The sequence below is a fragment of the Megascapheus bottae genome, chromosome 2, assembly GCF_031878675.1.
Source record: "Megascapheus bottae isolate mThoBot1 chromosome 2, mThoBot2.hap1, whole genome shotgun sequence".
NCBI classification, from domain to species: domain Eukaryota; kingdom Metazoa; phylum Chordata; class Mammalia; order Rodentia; family Geomyidae; genus Megascapheus; species Megascapheus bottae.
This window is the reverse complement of record NC_143510.1, coordinates 46,195,140-46,212,563: the sequence shown is the minus strand read 5'-3', so window position 1 is coordinate 46,212,563 and position 17,424 is coordinate 46,195,140. Positions and strand designations below refer to the sequence as shown.

The 17,424-nt window shown below is 43.6% G+C and overlaps 3 protein-coding genes across 3 annotated transcripts; 1 reads left to right on the top strand and 2 right to left on the bottom strand.

Annotated features, from left to right (window-relative positions):
- The first annotated feature begins 1,315 nt into the window (after window positions 1–1,315).
- Lalba (lactalbumin alpha) lies at window positions 1,316–4,726 on the top strand. Its single transcript, XM_090355644.1, has 4 exons — window positions 1,316–1,448; window positions 2,223–2,381; window positions 3,048–3,123; window positions 4,435–4,726. The coding sequence occupies exons 1-4, from the start codon at window positions 1,316–1,318 to the stop codon at window positions 4,493–4,495; spliced, it is 429 nt and encodes a 142-aa protein (XP_090211770.1). The 3' UTR covers window positions 4,496–4,726.
- Window positions 4,727–8,387: 3,661 nt separating this feature from the next.
- Window positions 8,388–10,211, bottom strand: Or5bs1 (olfactory receptor family 5 subfamily BS member 1). Its single transcript, XM_090355631.1, has 2 exons — window positions 9,439–10,211; window positions 8,388–8,550 (listed from the first exon to the last, which is right to left on the bottom strand). The coding sequence occupies exons 1-2, from the start codon at window positions 10,209–10,211 to the stop codon at window positions 8,388–8,390; spliced, it is 936 nt and encodes a 311-aa protein (XP_090211757.1).
- Window positions 10,212–15,620: 5,409 nt separating this feature from the next.
- On the bottom strand, window positions 15,621–16,556 carry LOC150066765 (olfactory receptor 8S1-like). The gene has a single exon (XM_090353259.1). It carries the CDS (start codon window positions 16,554–16,556, stop codon window positions 15,621–15,623), a length of 936 nt encoding a protein of 311 aa, XP_090209385.1.
- Between the last annotated feature and the right edge of the window lie 868 nt (window positions 16,557–17,424).

Here is a 17,424-nt window from a genome sequence, read left to right as displayed (position 1 = left end):
GACTAGTTTTTCTTTTCTTTTTTTGGTGCTAGTACTGGGGCTGGAATTCAGGGCCTAGATGCTGTCTTTGAGTTTTTCTGCTAAGGGTAGTGCTCTATCACTTAAGCCACAGTCTCACTTCCAGCTTTTTGCTTGTTTACTGGAGGTAAGCGTCTCAAGGACTTTTCTGCCTTTGCAGGCTTTGAATTACGATCCTCAGATCTCAGCGTCTTGAGTAGCTAGGATGACAAGGGTGAACTGGTGCCTGTTTAAATATTAGCTTTTCTGCTGGTCCCTCTATTTTTCTGTGGCCAATCTATACATTTCTTTAATGATGAACAAATTTATTACAAGTTACTAGTCTTGGATTTAAACTGGGTTTAAATGACAATGTAGTGTCTAGTTATAGAAGGGGTTGGAGAGTCTGCTAATAGCTCATAGGATAGCTAAATGCTTTTTCAATGTGTTTTTCACATACCCATCTTTCTTTTGTCATTGGTGGAGTACTGGTCCTGGGGCTTGAATTCAGAGTCTGGGGACTGTCCCTAAGCTTTCATGCTCAAGGCTAGTGCTCTACACTTGAGCCAGAACTCCATTTGGGGCTAATTTTTGGTGGTTAATTGGAGATAAGACTTTGCTGCCCAGGCTGGCTATGAACTGTGATTCTCACATCTCAGCTCCCTGAGTAGCTAGGATTACAGGCATGAACTACTGGTGCCCAGCCAAATGACCCATATTGCTAAATAGGAACTCTTGGGATCCCACTTGTGGCTGATTCTGACTATGTCCGCTGTTTCTCAGTGTCTAGCCATGAACTGTCATACCAAAGGACTCTTCATAGACTTTGTTCCATGGCTGGGTTGACCAGATAAATTCTAGCTGTGATCACGGGCAGTGATGCCATACACACATCCCATTTTCACCTTCTGTGTGTCTTTAAGGAGAAGAAGGAAGTTGTTTGTGAATCTTTACTGTATTTTCTGGTTGCCTCATGTGTAATGCCCTTTGTTTCTAAAGTAGGTTTCAGATAACCTGGTTCCTAGAACGAACCCTACAAGAAACAAAGATATAAATAAAGCAAATTGGGAAATATGGGTCATACTTGAGTTCTCTATGAGCTCAGAACAATACTTAGTATTGATTAGACATTGGGGATAGGGAGGAAAAATTAAGGTGAAATGATGGAAGGAAACTGGCAGGCTCAGTGCTTCTGTCTTGGCATGACTAGTCTTTCTTCATCCTCTTCCTGGACGTAAGGCTTAGCACAAGGCTCCCAAGAATAAAAGGAGGCAAAGCTGAGTGGTGCCCCCACTTCAGGTTCTTGGGGGAAGCCAAAATGATGTCTTTTGTTCTTCTGTTTCTGGTGAGCATTGCGTTCCCTGCCACACAGGCCAAGCAACTGACAAAATGTGAACTACCCCAGACACTGAAGGACTTGGATGGTTATGGAGGCATCACTTTGCCCAAATGTGAGTTCTCAACTCCTTTGCTTTGTGAATTGTTCATCTGTCTTTCCTTCCTCTACTTTCTTCTCATCTTCTCTCCTCCACTTTCACCTCATGGTTTTCTCATAGCCTTGGCTTGTTTCTCTTTCTCTCTTTTCAAATTTTATTATTAGGTAATTGTAATTAGGTTACAATTCCAGAAGTTAGGTTATGAACACAATGCATCTTGATCAATGTCATCCCCTCCATCATTCTCCCTCCCACTTTCTTCTTTCCTCTCTCTATATTCAAGCCATGTAGTTCTATTTTTACATAATGTACATTGAATATAATGACATTTCCTCACCTTTAGTGTTGGGAGCCAGAGTGGAATCAAACTGTACCTTGACTTGCATCAGAAGATGGCTTTATTGTCTTATTGTTTTCTGGCCCTATTCTATGTAAATGACCTGAGATTTACCATATGAATGTAACACCTGGAGGTTCCCTGGGTCTGGAGGAGGGAAGAAGCGGGAGTGGAAAATAAACTCGGAGTCTCGGGAGTCTTTACCTGGACTGCGGACATCCCGGACCCGGTGTGTCTCGGTGTGTCTGTCTCTCTTCTATTTCTTCCTAGTCCTTCTTCTGCTCATCTGATCCTGTTCATGTTTCTCTTCATCTCATCAAGATACTCTATGATTTGCTATCTTTGGAGATTGACTTAAATATCATTTTTTCCCTTCTGTCTAGAAACTGTAGTTCATTTTTCATGCAAATCGTAGACATCTTTGTGATAACTCTTTGTCATATTTCCCTCAGGGGCCTGTATCATATTTCATACCAGTGGTTTTGACACACAAGCTATGGTCAAAAACAATGGCAGCACAGAATATGGACTCTTCCAGATCAGTAATAACTTTTGGTGTAAGAGTAGCCAGATTCCTCAGTCAAGGAACGTCTGTGACATGGCCTGTGACAGTGAGTAGCCTCTTCTACACTGTTTCCCTGTTTATCTGCAGCCTTCCTGGGGTGGGACTGAGGGGTAATGTCTTTTTTGGCGCTGAGTACATCTTGGGTTTACTGCCACAAAAACTGTAATTTGAAGCAAATGTACTAAGAAACTTGGGAATTGTCATCATCAAATATCAGAGGCCTCAGCAACCTGAGCCTTGCAGTCTGACTTTTTGCATTTTCAGGGGGTCATTTGTTGAAGATGATGGCTCTTCTAGTGATGTCCCACAGAAATAAAGAAAAACCCTCACTCTTAGGCCAGGAGCATAGCCTAGTGGTAGAGTGCTCACCTAGTATGCACTAAACCCTAGGTTTGATTCCTTGGTACCACATACTCAGAAAAAGCTGGAAGTCTTGCTATGGCTCAAGTGGCAGGGTGCTAACCTTGCGCAAAAGTGTCCAAGGACAGTGCCCAGGTCCTGAGTTCAAGCCCCAGGACCGGCAAAATAAATAATGAAAGAAAGAAAGAAAAGAAAAGAAAGAAAAACCCTTACTCTGAAGATCCATTATTATCATTTGCCTTTTCATATGGCAAAATCCAGACCCACTAGATTGAGGAAATAGGGCAGCTCATTTATCTTTCTGGTAAATATATCTTCATTGTTTCATTTCTTTTTTCCTACCTCCTGGCAGAGTTGCTTGATGACGACCTCACTGATGATGTGGCGTGTGTCAAGAAGATTCTGGATAGCAAAGGAATCGACTACTGGTAAGTTCTCATTCAGTTGTCAACATTCCCTATGCTCCTTCCCTTGCTCTTTGCCCCATTGTGGCTTTCTTCTTCCTCTCCCTCCTGGCCATTTAATCTTTTTTTTTTTGGTTAATCATGGGACTTGAACTCTGGGCTTTGGCCTGTCCCTGAGCTCTTCAGCGCAAGGCTACTGTCCCCTTAAGCCACAGCCCCACTTCTGATTTTCTAGTGGTCAATTATAGATAAGAGTCTCATGGTCTTTAGTGTCTGGGCTGGCTTTGAACCTTTGATCCTTAGATCTCAGCCTCTTGGGTAGCTAGGATTACAGGTGTGAGCCACCATGCCCAGCTACATTTAATCTTCTATAAAGGCTTGAGAACAAACTAATTTAGCTGGCCCAAGGACCCATTCCCTCCTCCCCCATGATATACTTAAGTATTTATTTAAAAAATTATTATTATTATTATCATTATGTTTCTCTATGCCTGTATAATAACTTTCCTAGTAAGGAGATCCCAGACTGAGCACTGGTGACTCCTGCCTGTAATCTTACGTACTCTGGAGGCTGAATTCTGAGGATCGAGGTTTAAAGCCAGCCCTGGCAGAAAATCACTAAGACTCTTCTTCTTCTTTTTTTGGTTAGTTGTGGGGCTTGAACTCTGGGCCTGGATGTTATTCCTGAGCTCTTTATCTCAAGGCTACCATCCTACCCCTTGAGCCACAGCTCTATTTCTAGTTTTCTAATCATTAATCTCAGGGATTTTAGTGCCTGGGCTGGCTTTGAACTTTGATCCTCAGATCTCAGCCTCCTGAGTAGCTAGGATTATAGAAATGAGCCACTGTGCCCAATCACTGAGACTCTTATCTGCAATTAACCAGCAAAAAGCCAGAAGTAGGACTGTGGTTCAAATTGTGCAGCACTAGCCTTGAACAACAACAATAAAAAAAAAACCTCAGGGAAAGCACCCAGGCCCTGAGTTCAAGTCCCAGGACCAGCACAAAAATAAAATGAAATGAAACAAAAAAAAAAAAAAGAAAGTAAAGGAAAAAAAGAAAAGGAGCTCTCTTAGTGGTGGTTGACATCAAAGCCTCCCTTTGCCAGGCTAGCTCCCATACTTTAAAGTAAACCCTTGGTGTTATTGTTTTTCTAGCTGTACAACCTTGTTGAATTTTGTTCTTTTTTTGCCCTCTACTTCACTAGATGCCATAGAAACCCTTAGCATCTATATGGGAAAAATTTCCACTGCATCTCTCCTTCGGAAGAGGCTCAGTGGGAATTTGACCTAACACTTGCTCATGCACTCTTTTTGTCCCTCTCTCCTTGATCAGGCTGGCCCACAAAGCATTGTGCACTGAGGAGCTGGAGCAGTGGCGCTGTGAGATGTTGTAGGCACCTGCTGACCTTGTCACCAAGGCCCTTTCCTTGTTCCTAGACCCCCTCTTCCCTAGTGCTACCTCATTTGCCTCTTTCAACTTCCCCTGAAGCTGATTAGTCTCTGAGCCCTGGGCCCTGGAGTGACACCCCTTCTCCTGAGAACTGTTCTCCCAAGATTCAAGGCTAGTGTATTGGATGCTCAGTGCTCATGACGGCACATTCACGACCGCAAGAGATTTTACCTGTGTCTTGAATAAAGGGCCTGTTTTGGAGTGTGGCTGGCTATGTTTTCTTCTTACAGGGAATGGGAGGTGGTAAGGTGTGTGTGTGGGGTACATGGAGGTCATAGGTCATAGCCATTTTTCATCTCTACAGGAGAAACAGGCTGAACTTACTGCAGAAAGATGCAGTTGATACTTTCGGTATCAATTCAACCAACTTTTATTGCTTATCTATTGCATTTAAGGAACTACAGAAAGATTGAAGGTTTTCAAATAGGTCTCCTCCCCAGAGGACTAAAAGGAGGGATAATAAAAACACGAATAAGCTAGGGGATGGTGCCTCATGCCTGTAATCCTAGCTGCTCAGGAGGCTGAGCTCTGAGGATTGCCCATTTGACCTTAGCCCAAGTAGGAGAGTCCTTGAGATTCTTCCCTCCAATTTACTCTCCAAAACCCCCAACAAAAAGAAAAAGAAAGATGGAAGTGGAGCTATATTTCAAAATGATAGAGCAAAAAAGCTCAGGTATGGAGTTGGAGGTATGCTCTGGTGGTAGAGTGCCAGTCAATGAGTGAAAGTGTCAGATACGGAATTGGAGTTCCAGGCTCAGACAAAAACAGAAACAAAACAAAACAGAAAGTCAGGGACATCACCTAGACCCTGAAATCAAGCCCAAGGAAACACACACACACACACACACACACACACACACACACACACACACACACACACACACACACAAGTTGGGGCTATGCTAATGAGCCTCAGCCTCATAGTCCTGGCTATGTTAGTTAAATACTGAAATACTGGAGGCAAATAACTTATAAAGAGAAAAAAAAGGTTGTTTAGCTCCTAGTGCTGGAGGTTCAAAGTTCAAGGCCACCCCTGTCCCACGTATTGGTTAGCCACTGATGGATGGCAGCACCTGTGGCAGGACTTTTATGTGCTATGGTATGAAAGATGCAGGTTGAGTCAATGATAGGGAGTTTCTGGATTGTCCTGATTTCTCCAATCTGTTTCTGTCTTCTTGTTATACAGGAATTCCATCACAAGACATAAAAAAGCCACGTTTTGAGAGGTCCAGTTGGGACCAACCTGGGGTGTAAGTGGCTCATGCCTGTAATCCTAGCAACTCAGGAGGCTGAGATCTGAAGAGCAGTTCTAAGCCAGTACAAGCACTAAAGTCCATGAGACTCTTAGCTCCAATTAAGCACCTGAAGTGGTGCTGTGGCTCAAGTGGTAAAGCAGTAGCCTTGAACTGAAGAGCTCCGGGATAGGAGCCCAGGTCTAGATTTCAAATCCCACAACCAACACACACACACCACACAAAAGTGGCCTATCTGGCCTATCTCATCTCATCTTTAGATTTTCCAAAGCTGGATGAAAAGCCCCCACCATCCAGCAAGGTCCCAGAATGGGTGTGAGATAAAGGCATGGTACTAGACCTTGAACTGGTATCCTTATTTCATTCTGACACCTATCTTATTGTGAATGCAAGACTTTTATTGCAAACTACTAAATATTCATTTACATATACTGTCTTACTCTCCCTTATATCTTATTCTTTCATTTTTCCACTTATCTAGCACAGCCAATTGGTGGCATGGGAGACACAGAAACTATTAGACAAAAGTTATGTTTCTACTCTCTCTCAGGAAACTATTACTTTATTATTCATTTACTTATTTATTTTTGCGTGTACCAGTCCTGGAGCTTCAACTCATTGCCTGGGTGTTTTCTTTGAACATTTTTACACAAAACTAGCATTTGAGCTATAGCTGAACTTCCTGTTTTTGGGGGGAGTATTTGGTGATGAGTGTCTCACAGACTTTCCTCCTGAGCTGGCTTCACATTGTGATTCTTATGTCTCAGCCTCCTAAGTAGCTAGGGTTACAGACGCGATCTACCAGCTCACAGAAAGGAAACAAATTATATTTATTTATTTTTGTCTATTATGGGACTTGAACATGAGGCTGGGTGCTGTCCCTGAGCTCTTTGCTCAAGGCTAGTGCTCCACCACTTTGAGCTATAGCACCACTTCTGCTTTCTGGTGGTTAATTGGAGACAAGAGTCTTACAGACTTTTCTGCCCAGGCTGGCTTTGAACGGCTGTCCTCAGATCTAGCCTTCTGAGTAGCTATGGTTATAGGTGTAGAGAGACCAGTACAGGGCTGGAAATTTATATATATATATGTATATATATATACATATATATATTTGCCAGTCCTGGGGCTTGAATTCAGGGCCTGAGCACTGCCCTTGGTTTTTCTCAAGGCTAGAGTTCTACCACTTGAGCCATAGCACCATTTCCAGCTTTTTCTATGTATGTGGTACTGAGGAATCAAACCCGGATCTTGTGCATGCTAGACAAGCACTGTACCACTAGGCCAAACTCCCATCCCCTGAAAACTTATATTTGAAAAGGGGGATAATCAGTCAGGTTCCAGTGGCTCACATCTCGAATCCTAGCTACTTAGAAGGTTGTGATCTAAAGATCATGGTTTGAAGCCAGCCTAGGCAGGAAAAATCTATGAGTCTCTTATCTAGCATCTTGAGTACAAAAGCTCAGAGATAGCACCAAGCCCCCATGACCCTTCCCACCCCAAAATAGGAGATACTGAACTCTCCTGTTTCCTAGAATCATATAAGAGAAAGGTCTCTCCAGATAAGCCCATTACGTATTCCTTCATTCATTCCTTAAGCTGTCCATGTATTAAAGATATACTTCAGGTACCTTTTTTTTTTTTGCCAGTCCTGGGCTTGGGCTCAGTGCCTGAGCACTATCCTTGGACTTTCTCAAGGCTAGAGCTCTACCACTTGAGCCTCAGCACCACTTCCGGCTTTTTGCTATGTATGTGGTACCGAGGAATCGAACCCTGGTCTTCGTGCATGCTAGGCAAGCACTCAACCACTAGGCAAAACTCCCGGCCCCAGGTACCTTTTTTTTTTTTGTCAGTCATGGGGCTTGAACTCTGAGCCTGGGTGCTGTCTCTGAGCTCTTTGGCTCTAGTGTAGAGCTCTTCAGCTATAGGCTAGGGCTCTACCACTTGTGCCACAGCATCACTTCTGGTTTTCCAGTGGTAAATTGGAGATATGAGTCTCATAGACTTTCATGCTGGGCTGGCATTGAACTGCAATCCTCAGGTCTGAGCCTCCTGAGTAGCTAGGATTACAGGCGTGAGCCACTGGTGCACTGCTTTTTAGTTACTTTTTTTTGTGGTGGAGGGCAGTGAGGAAACCTGTCCTGGGGTTTGAACTGAGGGCCTGGCTGCTGCCCTGAGCGGTTTTTTTTTTTTACCAGTCCTGGACCTTGAACTCAGGGCCTGAGCACTGTCCTTGGGCTTTTTCCTCAAGGCTAGTATTCTAGCACTTGAGCCACAGCACCACTTCTGGCTTTTTTCTATGTATGTGGTACTGAGGAATTGAACCCCAGTCTTCGTGCATGCTAAGCAAGCACTCTATTGCTAGGCCAAATCCCAGCCCCCTGAGCGTTTTTTTCCCCTCTCACATGATTCCAACTTACTAACTCATGTTTTGCTCCTTGGCTTGTGCTCTACCACCTAAGCCATAAGTATAACCCCTGTGATGGAGATTTCCTTATCTCCCTTGAACTGAATTTCAAGTTCCCCTTAAGAAATAAAGTCTTTGTTTTGGAATGCTACCGTGGCTGGTTGGTAAGCTGCTTCTCTCTAGAAGGTCAGCCTCGACTTCTTGAGCAGCATCCTCTGGAGAGCAGCCTTCACTTCTTTGTTCTTCAGGCTGTAGATAAGAGGGTTCAGCATTGGCGTCACTACACTGTACTGCACAGATAGCACTTCCTCCAGGACTGAGCCGGATGCCGGAGTCATGTACCTGGTAGGGAATTACAAAAAGGAGCAAATGGACCTAGGCAACGACCACAAAGCTGTTGGCAGCAATGGTCCATTCTACCCTCACCAGTCCTGCAAAGGGTCATGACCACTGAGAGCAGCCTCTAGAAATGGCGATCGGAGAGAAGCCTGTCATTCCTGCTTTCAGCTGCTTGCAAATACCATGTCTCACATAGAAAGTTATAGAAACTGCCCCGAGGCAAAAATAGAAATTCTGAAGCCATCAGAACAGAGCATAAACTAGTTCCATGCTTTTACATAGTACTTGATACTCTTCAAAGCATCTTGCGTAGGCAATGATGACAAAATGAGATTATCCTCATTTCCCTCAACTTATACAAAAGTACAAACACCCTGCCCTCATTTCGTGAGGATTGCTTCTTGAAAAACCTTGTGTTTAGGTTCCCAATGCTACTATGGTTTCCAACATTTTGTAACTCTGGAAATTACTGTTCAGATTCATGGCATAAGCTAGGTGTTAGTGACTCACACCCGTAATCCTAGTTACCCAGGAAGCTGAGATCTGAGGATCAAAGCTTGAAGACAGCCAGGCTAGGAAAATCCATGAGACTTTTATTTCCAATGAACCAGCAAAGAGCTGGAAGTAGAGCTATGGCTTAAGTGGTAGAGTGCTAGCCTTGAGTAACAAAGCTCAGGGACAGTGCCCAGGCCCTGAGTTCAAGCCCCAGTACCAGCACATACAAAAAAGAAAAACAAAAAGAAAGGAAAAAAGACAAAGAAAAAGGTAGGGTGGTAGCCTTGAGCTGAAGAGCTCAGGGACAGCGCCCAGGCCCACAGTGCAAGCCCCACAACTGATAAAAACAAACACCCCCCCCCAAAAAAATAACAAAAGAAGTATAGAATGGCATACCTGGCTATTCCTGAGCCATAAAAGATGGTGATCACAAGGCAGTGAGAAGAGCAAGTATAGAAGATCTTGCTCCGACCTGTGGCAGAGTTGATCCTCAGGGCTGTGACAATGATACGGACGTAGGAACCCAGCAAGAGGGAAAAAGTGCCAAGTCCCAGGATCCCCATGGTGATCAGGAGGGAGATGACACTAGTGTAGGGATCAGAACAGGTCAACAGTAGGACTGGGGGAATCTCACATGCGTAATGACGGATAAGGTTGGGGCCACAGAAGTGCTGCTGAGCGAGGAAGAGGGTGTTAATGACTGCAGTGATGATTCCCACAGCCCAGGATGCACCCACCAGACCAGTACATACCTTCCGGTCCATAGCCCCCACATAGACCAGAGGGTGGCATACAGCCTGAAACCGGTCATAGGCCATGACAGAAAGGAGGCAAGCTTCAGTGGCCCCAGAAAACATGACCAGAGAAATCTGGGTGAAACATTTAACAAAGGATATCGTCTTCCACTGAGAAAGAAGGTGCTCTAGCAGTTTAGGCACAATGACAGAGGAATAGAGAGCATCTAGGAAGGAGAGGTGTCTCAGGAAGAAATACATGGGCGTGTGGAGGTGAGAATCCACGCTGATCACCAGCATCATCGACAAGTTCCCTATGAGGGTCAAGAGGTAAATCACCAAGAATAGCACAAAGAGTAACACCTGGATCCTAGGGTCACTGGAAAACCCTAGGAGGATAAACGCAGTGGTGGTAGTCTCATTGCTAACTTCCATGGGGTATTCAAGATTCCTGTCAGAGGAGGAGAACTAAAAAGAACTAAAAAGACAGGCTACCTCTCTTAGGCATTAATCTACTTTTTTCATGCCAGGCATCACTGGCTCACACCTGTAATTCTTGTTACTCAGGAAGCTGAGTCTAAGGGTGGAGGTTTGATGTCAGCCTGAGCAGGAAAGTCTGTGAGGTTCTTATCGCCAATGAACACCTCCCCCCACCCCAAAAAAAAAAGCGGGAAGCGGAGCTGTGGCTCAAGTGGTAGAATGCTAGCCAAAGAGGCTCAGGGATAGCACCTAGAGTTCAAGCTGCAAAGCTTTGAAGCTGACCCAGGCAGGACAGATTACACGGCTACATCAGAACTTATCAGCACTTGCTAGCTCTGGGCTGTCACCTACTGGCCAAAGTGGAGAAGATTGGGAAGAATAGGTGCTGGAGATCAGACCTAGAAAGGAAAGAGATGAGAACAAAGGTTATTCTGGGTGCAGAAGAAAAGGGCACTCAGGGCAGATCCCAGGACACTAGGGAGTATTCTGTTCTGATTACAAAGGATATGGGCTGAAGCCACAGAAGGGATGACTGACACTGAGTCAGTCACAGACATTTTGGCTGACCATCTTGTTGAAAGATGATGCTGAATGTTTGAATGATTGTCAGCTATTTTGACATTTTCTTCTATCCCTATAAGCTTGTAAGCTACTTGAGGCTTTCAGGAGAAAATAAAAATAAAACCAAAAAATGACAAAAGAACAATCTGGGCCAACAGGACTGGCCAAAAAAAAAAAAAAAAAAGGAAAATTGTCTTCATTGAGTACCTTGTTGCTAACTAGAAACCCCTTCTCCCCTGAATGTGAATCGAAGCAGATTGATACAATTTACAATTTCACAGAAAGGAGGACAGAGAGAAGCCCCCACAGTGTAGGTGAAGCCTGTGCACATTGGTTCTTCCAAGTATTTCCATCACCTGGTTCTGTGAATCCATGATGCCCCCTGATCTCAGGATTTCAGAGTTCATAAAGATGAGGCTCAAACTTGGACCAACTTGAATGCATCAAAGACAAGCAAAATTCTTCTCTGTAAGATGAGAAGAGATAAAGGCACACCTGTATATTGTCAGTTATAGGGCTCAGTATCTCTAATGTGGCTGCCTTCCTTCCCCTTGAAGGGACAATTATGTGAGGAAATAACTGAGGATCTGTTTTCTGTTTTGTTCATGAGCGCTATATTCAGATGTTACCAGAGCTGGTAATTTTAAGGAGAAGGTAGCTTTAAGTGAGAAGATCCATCTTTACCTGGATACACACCAACAACCGCTGCCCTCAGGATCCTGTTATGACATCTTTTCCACTGAGAACAAAAGCCACAATTGACTGGACTTTTGTGGTCTTTTCTCGACCTTTTCCTTCCTTTAGAGGTCATAGTCTTTCTGTCCAAGGGCAAGTTTTTTCTGTTGTTGTTGTTGTTTGATTCTCTTTTACGAGTAACAATGGCCAGAGGGACTTGATCTAACCCTGGAGAATGAGGAAGGTCATTGGGGAAACTCTTAAGCAGGAGGCTGTTCTGGTTCGGAGTGGGTTCTCCAAGGTAAACTACTCTTCCCCACTATTCTTATTTCATTTTAGGTTACATCATATAAGAGGTCCCTGGGGTGAGCCATCATCCTCTTTTTCCAGTTCTTTTATTATTTAAAAAATATCTCACGCTGGGTGGCTCATGCCTGTAATCCTGGTTACTCAGGATACTGAGATGTGAAGTTCATGGCTCAAAGCCAGCTTGGGAAGGAAAGTCCACAAGCTGGAATTGGAGTTGTGGCTCAAGTGGTAGAGAGCTAGTCTTGAGTACAAAAGCCCACAGACAGTGCTTAGACCCTGAGTTCAACACCAGGGTATATACACCAAAAAATCTCAGAAATAGTAATCATTTTCTGTAGTTATTATTACAGTTATTTTTTTTTACAATAGCCTCAATTTAAACACTGTTCATGCTGAACATCTCTGGCAGCTCAATAGACTCAAATATGAAGACTGTGTGAAGCCAAAATCCTTCTAGCTTTGCTTAAAGGAAGGTTGAGTTGCTTATTGTCATGATGGTTAACAAGTCACTCAAGCCATAGTATCACAATCTCATAGATAAGCTGGATTATAGGTTGGTCAAATGTGAGATTTCACAGGATATGGTAACTCCTCAGAAATTGTGAATTTCCAAATCACATATTTCTTCAGTAACATTATGAAGAGAATTTAATATTCCTTGAATGATAATATGCCATAAAAGCCAGGATTATTTCTAATCTCTGTTCATTAGCTCTTCATTTTTTTTTTTTGTGCTGAGATTGAACTCAGCACCTGGATGTTGCCTTTGAGTTTTTGTGATACACTACCATTTGAGCTCCAACTCCACTTCTGGCTTTTTTGGTGGTTACTTGGTAATAAGAATTTCAAGGACTTTCCTGCCCAGGCTTGCTTTGAATTATTGACTCAGCCTCCTGAGTTCCTTATAAGCATGAGCCACTGGTACTTGTCTTCACTAGGTTTTTATCATCACCATCCAAACATTTGAGACAATCTATAAAGAGAAAAGATTTTTATCTCGGATGGTGTGTGGTCAAGCAAAAATTGTTCACCTCAAGGCCAGGATGTGAAAAGAGAAAAGGGAGAGGTTTTCCTTTCCCCAATTCCCTTCAAGCATATGACCAATGATCTAAAGACACCTCACCAGGTTCTCCATAATGCCTTAATAGCAGTAGATAGCAATCAAGCAACATGGCTCTTTCAGGGTACTGAAGTTCAAATTTGAAGTGAGGAGGTTGAGTCTAAGTAATTTCTCACACTCATCCTGGTGCCTTGTTAGGTGGAGGGGGCTTTCCACCAAGTGCTGAAAAGCCTAGCAGTGAGAGGGACTGTTCATTGAGTTGCAGATACCAAGCTGTTTAGCCTTAGGGGAGGGAGCTTTTGCTACAGAGAATGCTTGTCCTTGATTAGCCTCCTTAAATGCTGAGGCTATCTCCCTGTATGGAAGGTTTGAAGCGTTTATCCCTATATGGAGATTTCTGCTTGTACTTGCCTGAGCTACTTCCTACTATGATCTGCTTTTGTTAGGGTTTGGTCTCCACTCCAAGTATATGGTTTTTGTCTTTAAAGCTTTGTGTAAGCTCTGGTCTTGGTTGAGGGAGTTTGAGGCAGGATCCCACTTGCAGATGCTGGCTCTCCAATAAAGGTTCCCAATCAACCTCTCAAAATATGGCTTCTCTGTGACTGAGATTTACCTTATGACAGTATCATCTTTTTTTTTCTATCAGTTTAGGGCATCTGGGCTGTTTCTGTAATATAACTACTGTAATTAGTATAGCAAGAACATAGGTGTGTAGTGCTTCTATTGTATCCTGTCTTGCAGGCTTTCAGTTCAAAGCTCATTGTTCTTTAGCATCCTGGTCATAATAAAAAATGGTAAGCATCATTGTGAGCTTTGCTGCTGAGTTGAGGCTTGGAATGTTCATGATCCTTCTTTACTTGGACCCACTCAAGGCAAAGCTGTATACAGAGAAAGGTACATAGAAGGTGCCATAGGTCAGCTAGGTGCTAGTGGCTCATACCTGCCGTCCTAGCTAATCAGGAGTTTAAAATCTGAGAACTGCAGTTCAAGACCAGCCTGGGCAGGAAAGTATGTGAGATTCTTATCTCCAATAAACTACTCAGAAAGGCCAGAAGTGGTGCTGCATATGGATCAAGTGACTGAGTGCTAGTCTTAAGAATAAAGAGGCTCAGGGATAGCACCCAGGTCCTGCATTCAAGCCCCAGGAATGACAAACCAACCAAATAAAAATGGCCCCAGATCCTTGAGAATCCAGTCTTTCCCTGTAATCCCACAGAACAGAATACCATGGTGGCGGATTCAGGTCAGGTGCCTGGAAAACTTGTTTTTTTGTTTTTTTTTTTTTTTGTCTGGGGCTTGAACTGTAGGCCTGGGCACTGTCCCTGAGCTCTTCAGCTTAAGGCTAGTGTTCTATCCCTTGAGCCACAGCACCACTTCTGGTTTTCTGGTGGTTAATTGGAGATAAAAATCTCACAGACTTTTGTGCCAAGTATGGCTTAGAATCACATTCCTCAGATCTTAGCCTCCTAAGTAGCTAGGATTATGGGCATGAGTCACCAGTGCCCAGCTTATCTTTTTAATATTTATTTATTTATTTATTTTGGAGCCAGTCCCGGGGCTTAAACTCAGGGCCTTGAGCACTGTTTCTGGGTTTTCTCAAGGCTAGAGCTCTACCACATGAGCCACAGTACCACTTCTAGCTTTTTCTATGTATGTGGTAATGAGTAATTGAACCTGGGTCTTTGTACATGCTAGGTAAGCACTTTACCACTGGGCCACACTCTTGGCCTCAATTTCTTAAATTTTTTAAAATGATTTTTAAATAGTTGTACAAGGGGTTTCAATTTAACCTGTCATTTAAGAGTACAGTGTGAATTGACCTATAACCTAGCTACTTAAGATGCTAAGATCTAGAGGATCATAATTCAAAGCCAGACAAAACAAAACAAAACAAAAGTCAACGAGACTCTTTGAAATAACCAGCAAAAATCCAGGCTGGAGGCATGGCTCAAATGTTAGAGTGCAAATTGAACAAGTATGAGGCCCTGGGTTCAAATCCTGGTACTAGCAAAACAAACAAATGAATAAACCAACCAACAAACTTGTAGTTCATTGTAGAAGTGTCATATTTTATTTTTAAACTTGGAATTTACATAGAGATTTAGGACTGTTGTTTGAATCTGGCAGAGTGGTTTATCTTGTAATTTCAACTACTCAGGAGGAAGAAATTGGGAAGATTGAGCCTCCAAACCATTCCAGGCAAAGAGTTATTAAGATCCCATTTCAACCGACAAGACCAGGCATACAGGCATGGACCTATCATTCCAGCCACGCAGGGAATGTAAATAGGAGGATTGTGGTTCAGGCCTAATCAGACATAGATGCAAGATCTGATTTTAAAAAGGCAAAAAGGTATGGGGGAATGACTCAAAAAGTAAAACATCCATCTAGTAAGCATAAGGCCCTGAGTTTAAACCCTGTACTCTCAAAATAAAGCAAAACAAACGCCCTGTTCTTAAAATGATAAAAGAAATAAAGTAGTTACTGGATAAAGATCTATAACAGAGTCGATCAATCAGACAAAAAATAACAATAATAAACTGCTGGTGATTTTGTTAAGCGAGTAGAAGAAAGAAAAGGCTGATTATATGGAGTTTACATATAAAAGATATCTCAATGTAATTTTGTACATGTCAAATGTTCAGTATAGTGGGAGAGAGAGTGGTAGAGGGCTTGCTTGAAGTCAGTGGTCTAAAACTCTACCTTAAGTTCAAGCACTTGATATAAACCCTTTTCCTACCCGTCTGCATCTTTGTTTATTATGCAAAATAATGTAGAAATTTCCCCAATGTCCTTCTCATGGCAGCCTTGACTTCCTGGTTCTTCAGGCTGTAGATGAGTGGATTCAGCATGGGAGTGACAGCGCTGTACTGTAAGGAGGAGAGCAAGTCAAGAGAGGATCCTGAGGTGGGCATGAGGTAGCGAACCAAACCTGACCCGAAGAACAGAATCACTGCAATCAGGTGAGAGGAGCAGGTGTTAAACACCTTGCTTCTGCCCCTGGTGGAGCTCATGTTCAGGATAGTGGACACAATGCGAGCATAGGACAAGAAGATGGGGAGTGAGGTACCAAGCCCGTGCAGCAAGGTGGAGCAGATCAAGATGTCGAGATGGATGGAGATATCAGAACAAGACAGAGGAAAGAGGGAGGGCAGCTCGCAAGTATAATGATGGATAGTGTGCATCCCACAGAAGTCCAGATTAACAGCCAAGAGCACAATGACAACAGAATTCAGAGAGGCCAGGCCCCAGGAGATGAGAACCATCTTCACACACAGCTCATTGCTCATGATCTGGCCATAGAGCAGTGGGTGGCAGATGGCTGCATAGCGGTCATAGGCCATCATGGAGAGCAGAAAGGCCTCAGTCCCTGCGGTGATGAACACAAAGAAGACCTGAGCCAGGCAGCCTTCCACAGAGATGGTTTTCTTGTCAGAAAGGAGGTCCTTTAGCAGCTTGGGCACCGTGACGGAGGAGAAGCAGAGATCCAGGATGGAGAGATTGCTGAGGAAGAAGTACATGGGGGTGTGGAGGTGGGAGTTGGCCTTGATCACCAGCAGCAGCAGCAGGTTCCCCGTCGTGGTCAGGAGATAAATGGCCAGGAAGAGCACAAAGAGCAGAGCCTCGATGTGGGGGTCGTCAGACAGCCCCGTGAAAATAAACTGGGTGATGGAGCTGTGGTTCTTCCAGGCCATTTGTGGATGATGTTTCCTTGGGTTAAAATAGAAAGAAGGTTGGGGCCCCAAGTGTGGCCTAGTGGTAGAGTGCTCACCTAGCATGCATGAAGCCCTGAGTCGGATTCCTCGGTACCATATACACAGAAAAGGCTGAAAATGGCCCTGTAGCCCAAGTTGCAGAGCACTAGCCTTGAGCAGAAAGTGGCCAAGGGCAGTGTTCAGGTCCTGAGTTCAAGTCCTAGGACTGGCAAAATAAATAAATAAATAAAAATAGAAAGGAGGTGAAATGGTTACAACTTTTCTTGTCCTTCAAGATGTCACCTATTTTCATACAAGCCTATTTGCTTTGCTTTACCCTTCCCTTCCCTTCTCTTTCCTTCCCTTCCCTTCCCTCCTCTTTCATCCTCTCCTTCCTTTCCTCCTTCTCTCTCTCTCCCCCTCTCTCTTCTTATTCTTTCTCCACCCCCCACCCCATCCTGTGGCTTGAACTCAAAACTCTTTTTTCTATCCCGTAGGTGCTCTTTTTCTCAAGGCTAGTGCTCTACCATTTGAGCTACAGTTCCACTTCTGGCGTAGTTAATTGGAGATAAGAGTCTCACTGACTTTCCTACCCTGGCTGGCTTTGAACCTTAGACCTCAGCCTCCTGAGTAACTAGGATTACAAGCATGAGCCACTAGCATCTGGTTACGCTTTAGTATTTCAGACTACTCTCACTTGTAGCTCAATAAAGAGTTCTTAACATTGCGACGTGTCCTGATGTGTGCATTAACTTTATAAAGCGAATACTTGAGGTATTGATCAAGACAAGGTGCCAAATGCCAAAGATAAAAGTTCTTAAAAAATATTTCTTTTGGGGCCTGGAGTTTGGCCTAGTGGTAGAGTGCT

Excerpts from the sequence above, each read along its gene's own strand:
- Lalba (XM_090355644.1), top strand. The coding sequence starts at position 1,316 with ATGATGTCTTTTGTTCTTCTGTTTCTGGTGAGCATTGCGTTCCCTGCC. Across the intron at positions 2,382-3,047 it reads CTGTGACATGGCCTGTGACA|AGTTGCTTGATGACGACCTC; the intron begins GTGAGTAGCCTC and ends ACCTCCTGGCAG. Across the intron at positions 3,124-4,434 it reads AGCAAAGGAATCGACTACTG|GCTGGCCCACAAAGCATTGT; the intron begins GTAAGTTCTCAT and ends CTCCTTGATCAG.
- Or5bs1 (XM_090355631.1), bottom strand. The coding sequence starts at position 10,211 with ATGGAAGTTAGCAATGAGACTACCACCACTGCGTTTATCCTCCTAGGG. Across the intron at positions 8,551-9,438 it reads TATGGCTCAGGAATAGCCAG|GTACATGACTCCGGCATCCG; the intron begins GTATGCCATTCT and ends ATTCCCTACCAG.
- LOC150066765 (XM_090353259.1), bottom strand. The coding sequence starts at position 16,556 with ATGGCCTGGAAGAACCACAGCTCCATCACCCAGTTTATTTTCACGGGG.